The sequence below is a fragment of the Balearica regulorum genome, chromosome 3 (genome assembly GCF_011004875.1).
Source record: "Balearica regulorum gibbericeps isolate bBalReg1 chromosome 3, bBalReg1.pri, whole genome shotgun sequence".
Lineage (NCBI taxonomy): Eukaryota > Metazoa > Chordata > Aves > Gruiformes > Gruidae > Balearica > Balearica regulorum.
Window position 1 is genome coordinate 104,026,071 of NC_046186.1, and position 16,208 is coordinate 104,042,278.

At 35.8% G+C, this 16,208-nt stretch overlaps 1 protein-coding gene across 1 annotated transcript in view; it reads right to left on the minus strand.

Moving 5' to 3' along the window:
- The window catches only part of GPATCH2 (G-patch domain containing 2), a 119,288-nt gene that overhangs the window by 100,481 nt on the left and 2,599 nt on the right, over window positions 1-16,208 (minus strand). Inside the window, exons 2-3 of the mRNA XM_075749281.1 lie at window positions 9,372-10,085; window positions 4,413-4,474 (exon numbers count right to left, since the gene is read on the minus strand). Coding sequence (XP_075605396.1) covers window positions 4,413-4,474; window positions 9,372-10,085 — 776 coding nt within the window. The remainder of the gene's footprint in view (window positions 1-4,412; window positions 4,475-9,371; window positions 10,086-16,208) is intronic.

Here is a 16,208-nt window from a genome sequence, read left to right on the forward strand (position 1 = left end):
TTTGACCAAGGATATCACATGATCTTTGCTTTATGTTCACCTCTACCACTGTGATACACAGGCAATATTGAGGATTTCAACTATTCAGGTCATATACAACTTCATGTCATTTTTTTCACCCGCAAAGACTATAAACTAATTAGCCACAACAGTTCAAAACTGGTGTGATTATAATTAGCCACAACAGTTCAAAACTGGTGTGATTACACTTTCTGAACTTTGTATTTGCAATGTACATTCCATTTCTTTTATCTATGGAGAATGACACTGACACCTGCAGCTACTGAGGCACTATACAAGGTCCAAATTAGTTTCTTGCTAGAGAAGACAAAAGAGTGGAATTCTCATATACTGAATCAGTAGTGGGTCATCTTCACAAAGGACACAGTAATGAATATATGCTTAATCATAAAATAATGAACAGCTATCTTTAAAAGCTTAGCTATATCCACAGTGGAACTCTGGCATTCCTTGACCTTCTCCAATTTTAACTGTTTAACACTTTATTAATATAGCTTTCCTTCCTACTTGCTTAGATCTTAAAGGACGTTTCCAGTGCTACATGTCACGATTGAAGAGGTCTTACATCAACTTTGAATTTCCCCAAGTCTACTAGTAGGTGTAACTGGACTAGGAATGAAGAAAATGTTTTATTTGCCATACCCACACTATCAAATTCATTAAAGATTATACTTGCAATTTGAATTTTTTCCCCCAAAAACAGCAATAATATCAACTAGCATTTGAATAATGTTACAGTTTTGTTAACATTCCATTGAAAGCTTAACTTATAAAGTGCCTTGAAACTGCAGGTGATCCTACTAGCTAGGCCAATAATAGAGTTGTATTACATGTTGTAATGTAAGATTAGACCTTTTGTCTCAAAACTCTTCTTGTAGAAGTTTTCTACACCAGGCATAATACTGCTTATCACTGAAGTTTTTAATAATTGCAAACAGCCATTTTCTGAGAATGCTATTAGGAACAAAGGAGAGAGTAGGAAGAAAAAGGAGCCATAAGGATCTCTGATACATAAGCTTCAGCCACTGTTCAGTTCTTTCAGTTAGTTTGTTGGCAGGCTCTCCCACCTCCATACTCGATAGTGACACAGGATTTTGGTTTTTTGCTAACTATGTTAAAACTTACCCCAAAGTTGACCAATTTACAAAGCTCTGAAGAAATACAACCCATAAAAATTCACTTGAGGTTTGTTAATAGTTCAGCAGCTATCATCTTCACTGACTCTACCTGCACTGAGCATTTTCCATGATTTTTAACTTTGCTGGCTAACCGTACAGGGTATGCAATGTTTCACAGAAGAAAAACATTTGTCACATTGGGATTGCAAAACATCGAGTGCCAGTTACTTCTGCCAGAAGATAATATGACAGTGGAATAGAGCACAGCAAGAGAGCTGCTTTTGCCCTCTCACAGGGCCCAACGTAAGCACCTGGATAACTTGGAAAAAAGAGGACAAGCATGCCTAGGGTCAGATGAGGACTTCATAGGAACAAAGCAAATCAAACAAACAAAAGCTACGAGAGTAGAACAGAGGCAGGCTGGAAAGGAAAAGGGTATAAAAGTTTTTGAAAAAATGTTAGATGGCACACCACATATTAGAAGCTGAACACAGGATTTTCAAGTCTCAGCAATTTTCTTTTACCATAGCAGTTGATGGCAATTAAAATATATCTAGCAATTAACCCACTACCACCTCCAATTACAGCTACACTTGGTTTTCTTGAATCAAATTATAAAAGATGAAACTCTTCCAAGAGTCTGTGCACAGAGGAGTACAGTTACTGTGGTGGAATTTATTTCCATTTGCTTTCTGAAACAATTTTGAAAAATATTAAAAGTTGCAAGGTCAGGCACTCTAAAGTTCAGAACTAAATATTCTAACCAACTGGCCAACTGCTTGAAAAAATTGCTGCTTTCGACCACTTTCCTTTCTAGAAAGTCTGTCCCATAGGATTAATATGCTTTGGGAATAATTAGGGTTTTATAAAGAGTATTTGTCTGCAATAAATATGGTTCTTAATCTCAGACACACAAAATGAACAATATTGCCCTCGAGAACAGGATCCTCTTGTCCTCTGCTAACCAAACTTCTGAATGATGGCAGGCACATCATTTAAACCAAGTATTTCACCAGGGGGCATTAATCAATCTCTGGTTCTCCACTTAAGAGAAAGCTGAAGTCAGAAGTGCAGAAAATTTGAACTACAGATGAGGTCAAGATGCTGAAGTTCTGAACATATATCCTGGAGGAGGTACACTGGGAAGACAGGAATCAGAGTCCAGCTTTTAAAAACGGACAAAATCAGCCAGCTCTTCCCCCTTAATACATTTTCGTCCTGTCCTCTTCCAGCTTTGGTTCTCTCACCTACGCTTTTCCTTTGATTTTATCAGATTTATTTTCTCCTTCCTTCCTTGTCAATTTTTTTATGTGCCTCAGTTCAACTATAATTTACAGAGATAAAATAACCTCATCTTACATCAAAAGGGGAGTATAAAGATAAAAAGTAGAAGCATTTTCTTTGGGGGGGGGCAGTAAGTATTATTAGAAAATAAATAATTTTGGTTTTGCAGTAGGATCTCTGATGGTACTTTCATGGAAAACTCTTCACAAAACCAAAGTTATAATGCAGATCTAAGAATGTCTGAGATCCAGCGTGAAGCTAATTGCCCTCTGATCATACTCACAAAATAATTAGCTCCAAGTCGAGATTTTAAAAAAATGTTTTGTCCTGACAATATCCTTCTCAAGTTTAAATACTGTTGGTCTTTTCATTTATATTTCAGAATACTACTTCAGGCCTAATGCTTTCTGCTTGAAGATTACAATCAAACTGAATCATGGTTCAAAAATCAAACAGATAAAAATAAGAATTACAGGTCTATAGTAAAGAACTAACACTAAAAAAGGTAACACCACACCAGTGAAAGAACACTGGTGTTCACCAATTGTTCACCAATCCCACCCCTTTTCTCCTCCCACAAAATATATAAGAAAAACAAAAAGTAAATGAGACATTTTCAATCATATTAATCAAAGAATTAAATAATTGAGTTCAGGATTTAAGGACAAAAGTATTGACACAAATATACCGGGGGGGGTACTTCAAAAATGTATGTAATTATGAAACGTGGTAGGTCATGTTACATACAAATATAGAGGACAAAGGTTTTAAAAATTGCAAGTCAAAAGATAAATTCATATAGGGAAGTAAAAACAAATCTTTTTGACATGTTATTTTGAAATAATGAAGTTAAAAGATCAATCTAAACTTTTAAAGTAAGACTAATTTCTTCAAAAAAGCTATGTGTTAGCACAACTAAAAAGAGATACTCAGACTGGGAGGTACAGTTTACATAGTATAAGTTACTGTTGAGCAAGGAAGGTAACACCTGTGTTCTAAGTCTGAAAAATCATCTCCCTACTGTAACATTAAAATCGAAGATAGAACAGAAGAGACTGAATTACACATTAGAGAAACAAACAAAAAACCCCCCATTCCTTTAACCTAGATTTGCAGAATGGGCCACAATTTGTTTTCTTGCACACACTCGAGTAGTCTGTGGCAAACTGCATAAGAAAATAATCTCCATTACCATTAACTTGGAATCGCCGACAGAAAAGCAGTTCTTAATCATATGAGAGAATATTTTTTGTCTCATTTTTGTATACCGTCAAAGACAGCAAGTTCCCAGTCCATGAGCTGGACACTAAGATGCTAGCATAATACAGGTAAATGCATTGCACTTAAATATGGCAATAAACACTAAAGCTGAAGAAAAAAAACCTTATACTTACATCCTCAATAGTTTTATCACATAAAAACATGTGAGAACACTATGCATACTAAAGGAAAATTTTGTATATCCACTGCATTTTAAATTAAAGAAAGTTCTTTCAGAAGGGAGAGACTTTAAAGAGCATGCATCTTCTAATCTCAGACTGCTGAAAAAGTAGTTTGTTTGAAATTACTTTTCAAACAAGCTACTGAATAAAAAAGAACTATGAAAACCTGCCATATTTGGGAAGAAAGAAAACAGACACCTCAAAAATAGTCTGAGAAGCAGTACTATGACGACAGAGTTCTGTCTGAAAATGGGAGCAACTGAAGAATTAAAACTTACTATAGATGATCTTTCAGAGATGCTCAAATTATAAGTAAGCTTATTACATTACAGAGACTGCTTCTCAAGATAGCTTTTGACTAAGTCATGGATTCAGGACACCCTCTGGTAACATTTCAAAAATGCCAGAAAGCAAGCTATACTTCAACTCATTAAAATAGTAATAGCAACTGAAATACAGTAATTAACCTATGAAATAACTTGTAACGCTTACAGAATTTCAACTGATGTGGTTTGAGGGGTGGAGAAGGGAAAGATTGTTTCAATACCTTGTCTTCCCTCATCATTGGTAAACAAACCAGCATCACTGCTGCTCAGACTGCTGGATTCACTGTAATAAGAGAAAGAAAGAAACAGATCAAAAGAACAATTGATCTTTCAGTTGTAAAATTTTAAGGAGACAAGGCTGTGCTCAGATTGAACTTAAGCCCAACAGAGATCGGAAAGAAAATAGGATGATTTTTTTTTTTTTTTTTAATCGAACTGCAAATATCCTAGTTCCATTAACTACAAAGCATATTATTTTTGGCACGTAAAACCATGGGAATCTAATGGTACCCTGACAGTAAGCCAGATGTGACTGCAACGAGGTGCTGACACAATTGATGCATTTTATTATCTGCTTCCATCAAATGCTCACTGCTCCCTTCTTATGCTGTGCAATTCAGCTTGATCCTGGAACACCACTGCTCAATAAAATAGGAAAAGTCTCAATCAAAAGCAGCCTAAGCCTTCCTTCAGCACATGAAATATAAGAGTCTGAAAATCAAATTACCTTTCTCAACATCATTTGCAAATATTCTGGAAAAGACACTGCTTAAGGTTTCATGACATACTACTTGGGGAGAAAGAAAAAAGTTTGTAACAGGTAGCCAATTAAATCAAAATAAAGGTCATCCTGAAGAAAATAAGTATGATCAATGATCATAACATCAACAAAAAACCCCAAGGTACAGTTTACTTTTCTGTGACTTCCATTGTGGCCTTAAAATCAGAATGCATGTATACAACATGCATACACTTCTCTCTAAATTCAAAGACATCAATAGGTATTTTGGTTTTTGTTGTACACACATTGTTACAAACAACATTCCACCTGTCTCTAAACAGTAAAACAGACCTGTCTTAATAACACAGATCACAATCTGGTGAGTTTCACACAAAAGGATTTTTTGTAAACCATTTATTTCATTTTTTGTCAACAGAGTAGCTCTGCTAAGGGAGTAATATTCTCACCAAAATTTAATCACATTTTACTTACATCGAGATGTATAACAATTTGGAAAAAAATCACTTCACCACACAAACTAAAGTACAAGTTATAAATACTATGGCTACTGGCAATATTCCATACAAGCTACTTACAAGAACTTGAGGTCTGTTTACCTTTCTATACTTACTCATATTAAAACATCTATGCAGTCCTATACTTGAATTCAACTGGTCTCAATTCATTTTAGTTACTTTCTAATAAGTTAGTTTTATTTTTGTTTCTGAATAACTAATACACTTAGGAAAATTATTTCCTTTTAAGTGTTAATCTCTCACAAAAATAAGCCTCAATTTTTAAAAAACTTATTAAATGAATTATATTAATCAAAATTAAACTTGCGTCTCACATCCTGTTGGGATGCCTCCCAAAGAAAGATACAAAACTCAAATATATACTTATAATGAAACACAATATGGTATCAGGAGACACAAAGCAATGATTTTTATTTTTTTTTAAATATACATTCACAGCTCTCTGAAGATTAAGTTTTCTTAATCTTTGCTGTTTCTTCTACTTATCCATAGTCTTACCGTATAAGCAATACTTATACCATCTTTTATACATAATATAATCCAAACAGACTTGAGCACTTGCACGATTGCCCTAAGCAGAAGAAAGATGACAGGCATGCAATGAGAATGGAACCATCTTTCATGAGGGAGGCCAAAACTTGAACTTCCTAACATTGCAAATCCTAGTAATTTCCTTCTAGCAAGCATCCCATCCTCACTTTAATTACAACATAGATGGATTTACTGTCCTTTCATTTCATTGTGCACATTTTTACGTCACCCATCTCAAAGAAAAAACATCCCCCTTTCATAGATTCTTTCTGTCCATTCATTATTTAATTGTACTTTTTAAAAAGAAAGTTAGGAAATCCCTTCAGCCCTGGTATTTCAGCCACTTCCTTCACCAAAATTTCCAATTTTGAGAACAGTCTTTTTTTTTTTTTTTTTAAATAAGATGTTTTAATTGTGCTACAATTCTTACTAAAGAACTAGCCTGTTCATGAAAACATAACCACTTGAAATTTTAAAAATTACACATAATAATGTTTTGGGTTTAAAAAAAATCAAACCATAACACTGGCATATCCATGGCAGCCACAGTGTTCATTCTCCCCAGGCCACAGTCAAATAGGGTAGGGATTACAGCCGAGATAATTGCTACATGGCAGTCATTTCACTGAATAAATTCAAAACCTCTGGCATTAATACATTAATATCTAAGTACATGAAAGCTGTTATGATGGAATTTATTTCCAGTTTTAATATAATTTTGCACTGTATATTGCTAATTCCTTTCCTTTGTAATGAGAATTCCGCTCCCAGCAAGACTTCCAGGAAAAAAAAAAGCCACAGATTCCTGTTAGTCCTATAAAATAGTGCATGCAAGCAAGAACTTGGAAGGAACAGCTCTGCTATCCAAAAAGGTTTCACAGCTTTATTTATATATTTGTGGAAACAAAGAAGAAATAATTTTTATTAGTAGTCATTATTAGCAAACCGTCGCATACCATGGTTTTGTATCATCCAGAACTCCACGCATTGCCGTATTTGGCTGAAAGTGGCCAAGGAGCTAAGCATTGAGGGTAAGGGAGAATGAGCAAAGGACAGGCTCTGATCATGAAAATCTCATTTCCAGTGCTTGAAATCAAGCTCACAGGAATTCATCTTTGGGATCAGTTAGATGCCGACATTTTAAGAGCTTGAAGACTCCTCCTATTACTCCTGAACCCTGCACTTCAGAACTCGCTGTTGTTGTGTTTGGTACTTGAACACACACAGATAAAAGACTGCAAAAGAAGTATTACTTTGTATTTTTAATGTGCACTTCACATATATATGTTATTTTAAAGTAATTTCATGTATATACTGAAAACTTGTCACCAGTTTTAGACCCAAGCAATTTAACTCCCATTAAAAATTATTAGCTTGGTTTTGTTTTCAAAAACTGAACTTCTAAAAAATTAATCTTTTTATGAAAATAATTGTTAAACTGTATGCACATAAATGTACAAAATTAGAGCAGCTTCATATACTTTTTATTTTTCCTCTTCCAGCAAGTGTTGCTGAAGCATGAGTCTTATCCAAGATACTTAATTAGCTCTCTAACTTGTGCAATCTTACGAAACTCATGCTCTGTTTGAAAATCTCAGCTTTTACTCTTAGAACATACTCTTAGGAACAGAATTTGCTAGTTGTTTTCTATTCTTTTGGATAAATGATCTCAAACAATAGAGGTACTACTGCATTTAAGTTAGTTTAAAATGAGGTAAAATTATTCACATACAAAATATTCAGATATGCACCCAAGAGGCTTAGGTATAGTGGATTTCTAATCACATTATGGAATGCAAATTTGCTAATTCAATGGTTTCCAAACCTTTTGGTCCAGATGACCATTGCAAGAAATTCAGCAGAATGACACACCATCACTCAACCATGCGCATGAGCAGAAAACACTATGAAGATGAGAATGGTTTTAAAGGCCATTTATTTGGGCCAGAGACAAACATTTGAAGTATGATTTGAAGAACAACAGCATTTGGTGTAACAAAACATTAAGCATTTTGAAGAGGAATAATGTTTCTTTAAAAAAAAAAAAGTTATTCAGACTGACCTGGAAGTAGCACAGTTTTGGGAGTCTACAAGAACATTTTCACATTGATCACTTTTCTCAAAAATTAGCTACAGAATCTCTGAACTGGGAGAACTGTTACCCTTGTAGCATAACAAAAAAATCTTTTATAAATAAAAGTGAGAAGACTATGGACATATACAGTGGCTGCCCTGGACTACTCCTGCTCTAGTAATTAAGACATTAGGAACAATCTTGAAGACTCAGGATACATTCCATCTTTCAGCTGCTTATTGTTCACAGGTGAGGGACAAAACTAGTATGTAGTAAAAAGACTTAGAAGGACTTTTCCAACAATAACTGGAGTTAGTCACTAACCAACACTGCTGCTGTTACAGTAACCAATCTGTCTGCTCTGGTCAAAATCCCTGGGTGCTCTCTGCATCTCAATTCTACCTCTCCAGTAAGGAAAAGGCTGAACAGTTTATAGATAAAATGCCTACAAAAAACCCCAAAACAACAGGGATACTAGTGCTGTCAAGCAACTGACCAAAATTATATGTTTTAATGTGAGTCTTTCTTGTTGACAGTTCTGCACTCAGAACCAAGCACATAGAATAAACATAATCAAGCTTACCAAGCCCTGCAGGTAACATCCCTTGTGTATGGTGGAAAAATGACTTACACCTTACTGTGTTGTCAAAATAGTACTTTGGAAACAATTACCATTGTAGTATGACTGCTGTCTGGAATGGATGGATGAGGTGTACTGCCAAAGGGTCATCATTCCCCCATTTTTCTAATGGTAAGCTCAGGTGTTTCTGAACTGTAAATTGGTTTTTGCATTTCATAAATGATGTATATCCTCGGCAACCTGCAGACTTTTTATGCCCATGACACATAAGAACATACTGTCTAAATGGTGACTCTAAACACTGACAACCTTTCTGATGAATAGAGATAACAATCAAAGCACCAATGTCTAGAAATTGGAAAAACACTTAATTTTTGTCTGAGAACTGTCACCAGTTGAAATACCCAGAAAAAAACACATATTAATCATTTGTATATTCTGTCATTTTTAATCTTGAAACAATTAGAATGTTTTATTTCAAGAAACAGTTTTCTTGGTTATTGTTCTTTTGCATTACTTCCTATTTTATGCTGAATTTCTTAACCTGAGCAACTCAATATATATTAAAAATAGTAGACTTAAAGAAATTAAGAGTAACTTGTTAAAACAGATACTATTGATGCTAACATTTTCACTCTAGAATTAAAGAAAAATCTGAAGATTCCTGATAAGAGCAACAGTAATAAAAGCAAACAAATTTTATCCAAAGTTTCTGTAAAAAGGAAGAGAAAGAATAACCTGTCGCTCATGTTCTCATCTGAACCTTTTTGCTCCTCATATTCCATTTTGTCCTTATTTGCTTGGTTCACTTCTTCATTTTCTATAACTACTCCTTCATCCAAGATTTCTGGTCCTTGACGAGCTGCCGCTACTCTCCTTTTTTTCACTTTGCTCTTGGAAAACTCTTGGTGTTGGTATGATTTATTGTTATTGTCCATTTCTTGATCTCTGCTGTTATCCTGTTGTTGAGTTATTGTCAGTGCATTAGAGACTTCTGATGGCAGATCTATTGCCATCCGTTTTACCTTTCTTCTCCTGCGCAAAGTTCTGTTTCCCAAACTGTCAACAGCCAAATCTGGTTCATGCCACAGAGGTCTTTTGCCTCTAATGTTATTTAAGTTTGAGGAAGGCCTACGTTTAGCAACCAACAACTGATCATCAGAGTCACTGTGGTCTTTCTTATTAGCATGATTCTCCCTGTAGTCTTTATTTGATTCTTCTAAACTGGAATCAGAACCTTCACTTAAGCAGTGACCAGTCTCCCAAGGATGATGGGTGGTAAATGAACGTCTTTTTCGTCCCCTCCTTTTCCTTGCCTGTCGCTTTAGAAGACAGGACACACTTCGAGAATGATCTCCAGTATCAGCAAAACCTCCTCTGGCTTGCTCTGAGCTTTCTTCCAGTGCTGAGACTAGATCGTGAACCAGTTCCTCCATAGTCCTACTGAAATGCCTATATATTTCAAGGACAAAAACACACAAGAAAACAACAAATGAATCTGCAGTGTTACGTATAAACTCTATAACAATTTTACCTGCCAAAATCATCTTAGTCACTTTAGGCAAGGTGGTCTTAATGTTCATTCTATAGAGATTATTGTATTTCTGCTGAGACAAAACCTTGCCAACCAGTCCTATGCAATTTGCAACACATCAGCATACATTGCTTCTAAAACTTATCTTCCCAAGTTTCCGTCTGGGAAAGAAGTGTGCAGCAGGGGGCTTCCCTATTTGTTTTTGACCTCACTATCATTGTTTGGTTTTAATTCACCTCAGCACATTTCTATGATTTGCAGGGGTTCTGCAGAGCAAGAGCATCAACAAAGACCGTTCACTCTAACTGCAGGTAGGAGCACATTTTAAATTTATGAATGGGAAATGGAATACATATTATTCCTCATTGATAGTCTATTAGGGAGCTCTGCTTAAGACCTGTCATTATGATAAAATATTTTTAAGGACAATTCTCTCTTGATGCTGCCTGAATGCCAAAATGAAGTTAAGACAGTAATTCTTTGATAACATATGACTTTTTTTAATAGTGACTAATTCTCTCTTTCCAAATGGCTGATATCTGTTTGATTTTTAAAAAAATACTGATTCAGTGGAATGATGTTGAGAGAATACCCTACTACAGGTAAATCTAGAGTACTACATGCAAAGTTTCCCACCATGTGTAGGCACTTGCATCCATACAGCCACATGCCTGTGTAATAAAAAGTATCCCTAAGCACACACATAGTGTCTGATTAATGCCTTACCCTTTTAAATGTTTTGCTCCTTCGTCCTCAAATTTTACTAGCATTTAGCATGTCTTTAACTCAGTATACTTCAGCAAGTTCACCCATGCATTACATGAACACAATTACAAAAAGAGAAAACATTAAATGATTGCTGCTGAACTCTAATCCTTCTCTGAAGGCTGTGAACCTTCTCTGTAAACACAGCAATCAGATTCTCACATCAAAGCATCAGAAGACCCCTTTCATTGGAGGTAAAGCAGAGAATAATGTTCATGCTCTTTACTACACTACACCAACTGATAAATACGGAAGACAGTCAGTAAATTATGTAAAAGATGTTTAAAAGCAAGATTCTTCACTACGTTTTACAATATAAATTGATGGAGGAATTAACAAATAGTTTTCTACTCATACCAGCAGAGTTGTAGATGTGGAGAAAATCTGGACACACAGCACAGATTCCTTCTCTCACTTACCACAAACTCCATTGTTAAAGGTACTTAGTAGTGGTGATGGCTGAATGGACAGTCATGACCGTAAAGTACACAAATTTTAAATATTAATGGGGGAACCGAAGAGCATGTTTGAGAAGAAACACAAGCTGGTCATGAAATATCTTACCTAAAGAAATTATATATTTTCCTTTTAAATCATTTTCAGAAATACTTATTTTAAACATTTCAGTTGCAAGATCACCAAAAGCACAGAGTGGTAGAAACATGAGCTCATTTTGGATTCCTTAAAATACTGTGCCACCTGGATTTATTTCTCATACCTCTTTTTCTGTCCTGCTGTAATCTCTAGTCCTATTACTCCCTCTTAACCTAACATTTTCTTTGGCTCTCAATACAGCAGAATCATCATATTATCTTGTAAGAGGTGAGACAGCTCTGGAAGAATGCTACGCTTTCTCTTTAATCCATTTGGTCCACGAGAATCAAAACCTCCATAATCACACAAAAATACTTCTCAGAAGCAAGAGAAGCAACATTGTAGGAAACGCATTCCAAATGATGCAACGATTTTCTGAAAATTCAGAGAGAAAGAGAAAAGTGGAAGCCAATTAACCTAGAAATGACTTTGAGACATGTGGCATCAGAATGATTTAAAACTAATTCTTACTTCGAGTTTTCAAAGTTTCAATCACTGCAAAGGCTTTTAGGGGTGCATGGGGTTTCTGGTTTTTTGCTTGTGTAGTAGGAATTTCAACCACCAGTAGAGGTAAGTCTAGGTATATTTCTGCAGGGTTTCCACACATGATGCTTAAATGGACATATTAACCCATATTTCTCAGTAGCTATAACTGCACTAGCCCCTTTAGCCTTATTGTTAAACACCCATAAAGACAGCTATCCTCAGAGGAATATATGTCAGAAATGAGATGCCCTTGAGATTTAAGGGGCTTTCTAATACTTCTGCACTAATATAACAGGAGCCATAAGACTCAGACAAACTCCAGTACATTTATTTGGGTTAATTTGAGACATCAATTCCCCCAGCTGCCTGCCCAGCCCTCCTGCCACAGGGTTTTGCATTTATAGTGAACTGATAGAAGTGGAACTGCACCAAGAACTGAACTAGTAGGCTTAAACCTACATTTAGGTCTCAAAATGAAGAGGTTTCTGCTAACTTGCCAGAATATGAACTAGCATATATAATCCCTTGCAGCCCACTCCACTAGTGCCCCTGCAGCACAAAGTGAAAGGGAAGACAGGGACGCTAATGTCTTATACCACAGTTTATGATTAATTTGTTCAATTCAGGATACCTAATCCATATGGATAACTATATCACTAAAATCAATGTAGCTCCTAGAGTGGACATACCAATTTACTTCAGATAATGGCATAAGCATGGTGGTAAAGTTGCCTTAGTTCTATGAAATACTTCAAGATCAAACACAATATATCCAGCTTGAATTTATATATCCGATCTAAACTTGCCTTGAATTCCCCTCAAAATACTGTCAATACAGATGGTGCCAGATCAAAAGATGAGACTCAAGAAGAGTGAACACCCTTAAGTGTTTTTGCAGTCAAGGGATAAAATGATTCTCAAAAGGTCCTGGGAGCAGTAAAGGCACTTAATTTCCATCAGACTACGACTTTGAATCTCACGCACTCCTGCAATTAATCTTTTCTATTGAGTATCAGATCTCTTCATTGCAACTCCTGAACTAAGATCTGTACGGGGCAGTGATGATCTCATTTACCCTAAAAATTACAGCCATGGTCTTATGTATAATATAACTGCACATGTGCTGGTTTTGTCTGGGATAGAGGGGTGGTGGTTTGTTGGGTTTTTTCACAGTAGCTAGTATGAGGCTATGTTTTGGATTTGTGCTGAAAGCAGTTTTGATAACTCAGGATGCTTTAGTTACTGCTGAGCAGTGCTTACACAGAGCCAAGGCTTTTCTGCTCCTCACACCACCCCACCAGCGAGTAGGCTGGGAGTGCACAAGAAGTCAGGAGGGGACACAGCCGGGACAGCTGACCCCATGGCTGCAGTCGCTCCATTGGTGTATCTGCTCTAACTGCATTACCTCTTAGATCAGACAAATTAGTATTATAATTACTTCAACATGTCTCCTTAGGATGATTATGAGAATTACTTGATCAATTTGGGACAGTGGAAGCTCCTTTGTAATAGATTGAGATCATGATGCACATACTTCAACTTTTTATTCACATTGCACTTTCAACATGCCAGTGGTCCACATTAAAACTCCTTCTCCTTAAAACCCAAGAACTCTTTTGATTAATTTCATTGGAGGTCTCATTTCTCTTGCTATAATTGAAGAAAAAAAATGGCTACAGCAACCAGATAGGTTTCAGATAACTGTTCTATCTCCAAAATTCAGGAGTATGTTTCTATTACAGCATTATTTATCAAACTCAGTTTTGCAACTTTCTCCATTGCTCACAACCAGCTGTCAAACTTGTATTCCAAACCTATGAAGTAACTTTAATCATCGCTGCAGATGTTACTGTAACAAAAATATTTGCATTTGAAATACATCGAAAAATAACTACAAGAAGTATTAAAGATATTACCAGTGAGTATCAACTGCATTCAGTAAGATGAGAAATTTCAAAGGTTGTAATAAGGAATGTAGAACAACATATTGAGGTACATAAAATATTAAGTTGAGCCATAGTTTAGCATGACTCACATCAGGCTATAAAAAATGCTGTTACAGCAACAGCCCACAGCTAGCAATAAACTGTAATGTCTTCACTAGGAGAAGATTCTACTTTACTATAAGAAAATCTAGTTTGCCTACACTGACCTTTACATTTATCTGAAGCAATTTTAATGTAGTTCACCAAAGGTTGATCCATTTCCTCTCTAACCCTTACCAGAATAGGCCATAAAAGTATTGTTGCAGGAACCAGTGTAACTGCTTTCACCTACTCCAAAACAGTTCACACAGCTTGTGTTCAGCATTTATTTGTATTGAAACTCTTAATGGGAATAATAGGCACTTCTTCAGTGAAAATCAAGTATCATTTTTTGTTCACTTCCCACCTAAGCATGTAAGAACGTAGAGCTCTGCTCACAAAATATTTAACAAACGCTTACACGCTGACAGGAAAACCAATTTAGTTGCACAACTCATACAGAAAGGCAGTATCTTTTACTAAACCAACAGCTGCATTTTCATTTACTTTCTAGTTCTATACCTTTTCCTGTTAAATAGAGAGAGGGTTTCTTGCAACTAAAGTTATGCTGCATCTGTGTCTTATCAATTCTAAAAAGAACCATGGTATTTGCTGCCTTCACAACCCACCCTGATCACAAGCTGAGAGTACAAAAAAAGACAAGTAGTTCCTTGAATAGCAGGATTATAAAACCTGACTTTCTATAATCTTTTCCCATATGGATTCTCTTATGTCTCGTAACATGGCTGTACTCACAGTGTACCTTTATCCTCAGACAGGTAATAATTTGAAACCCATTTCTCCACCTCAGAAGTCATTTTCACAGAGCATTAGAAACATCAGGTTTGAGACCTGTGCTTTATAGACAAATGTGACTGAAATTTGGATTCAACAGGTGCAAGTATTTGGGATGGAGCAGCAGATGGTACATCTCACTGCCTTGCCTGAAGAATTTACAGATTCAAAAAACAGAACTATCATGGTTCTTAGGATATACAAAGGGGAAAGCAAAACAGAGCAACACAACTTAGAAGTACTAAATAGCTAACAAGAAACTATGGTAGATGAGGAAATAACTGATAAAACTATGTTATGTAGAAGCTTATGGTATACATCAGAAACAGAAATTGTGCCTAGATTATTTAAACTTGCCTGTCAAATGGCTATCACCAAGAGAAGGACACAAAACATCCAGTTCCACATCCACACTTATTTATGTCCTTAGGCTTTGTCTGCCAGACAACCAGGTACACAAAGCTACGCAACAACCAAAATGCATCCTACCATGTACCAACCGTTGCTGGGGAGTATAACAGCTAGCTATTGAGCTACACAGAATCCCCATACTCTTCCGCCTCCTGCCCAGTGCTTCCCGTAAAGACTAAGAGCCAATGCACTCGCAACACATTCAAAGTAAATCTGAGATGCAGACCAAAGAAACTTAATACAAATGTAATTTTTATATTAGAAAATTTAAAAGTGGGACAGCATCAGAACAGAAGTTTACAGAAATTAAGTGTCAGAAAACCTAATTATCTTGAGTTTCATATAAAATAGTGTGAGCAGTCACAAGAATTGAGGACTCCTAAGACAAGTTAGGATACCATGTTGGACCTCACCTACATCTGAAAAGGGAAAACCAAACCCAAAATCCCAGGCTGTTTCTCATCTTCAAGTTATGCCAACTGTCCTTTTTTGCAGTCACTTATATGTGCGTATAAATCAGTTTCACAAAACAATATAAGCATAGAGAGAGTTTAAAAGAATGAAAATTTATGAAAGTCATTGTTCTACAGTTAAAGACATAATTACTACACTTGCTGGAAATTTCTATGTATTCTTTTTAATATCAAATATACAACTCCCATACATTTAATTGTATACAATTACTAGCAACGTTTTATTCCTCCAATCATATACTACACATTAATTCTTGGTACCAATCCCGTATTTGAGAAACTTCTTCAGACAAGTTTTGGAATTTCCTTACACTTGTCCTATAGTATAAAAAGTTATTAGTATTTGAGGAATGATGGAATTTTATTAACTGATTCTGTTGCTGATCCCCCTAAAAATTAGGGCCAGACAATCTTGGATTAAGTATATCTGACTTTTCCACAACTGCTGCTTATCTAAGAAGGCACAACAACAAATACTATCAATTCTATTCAT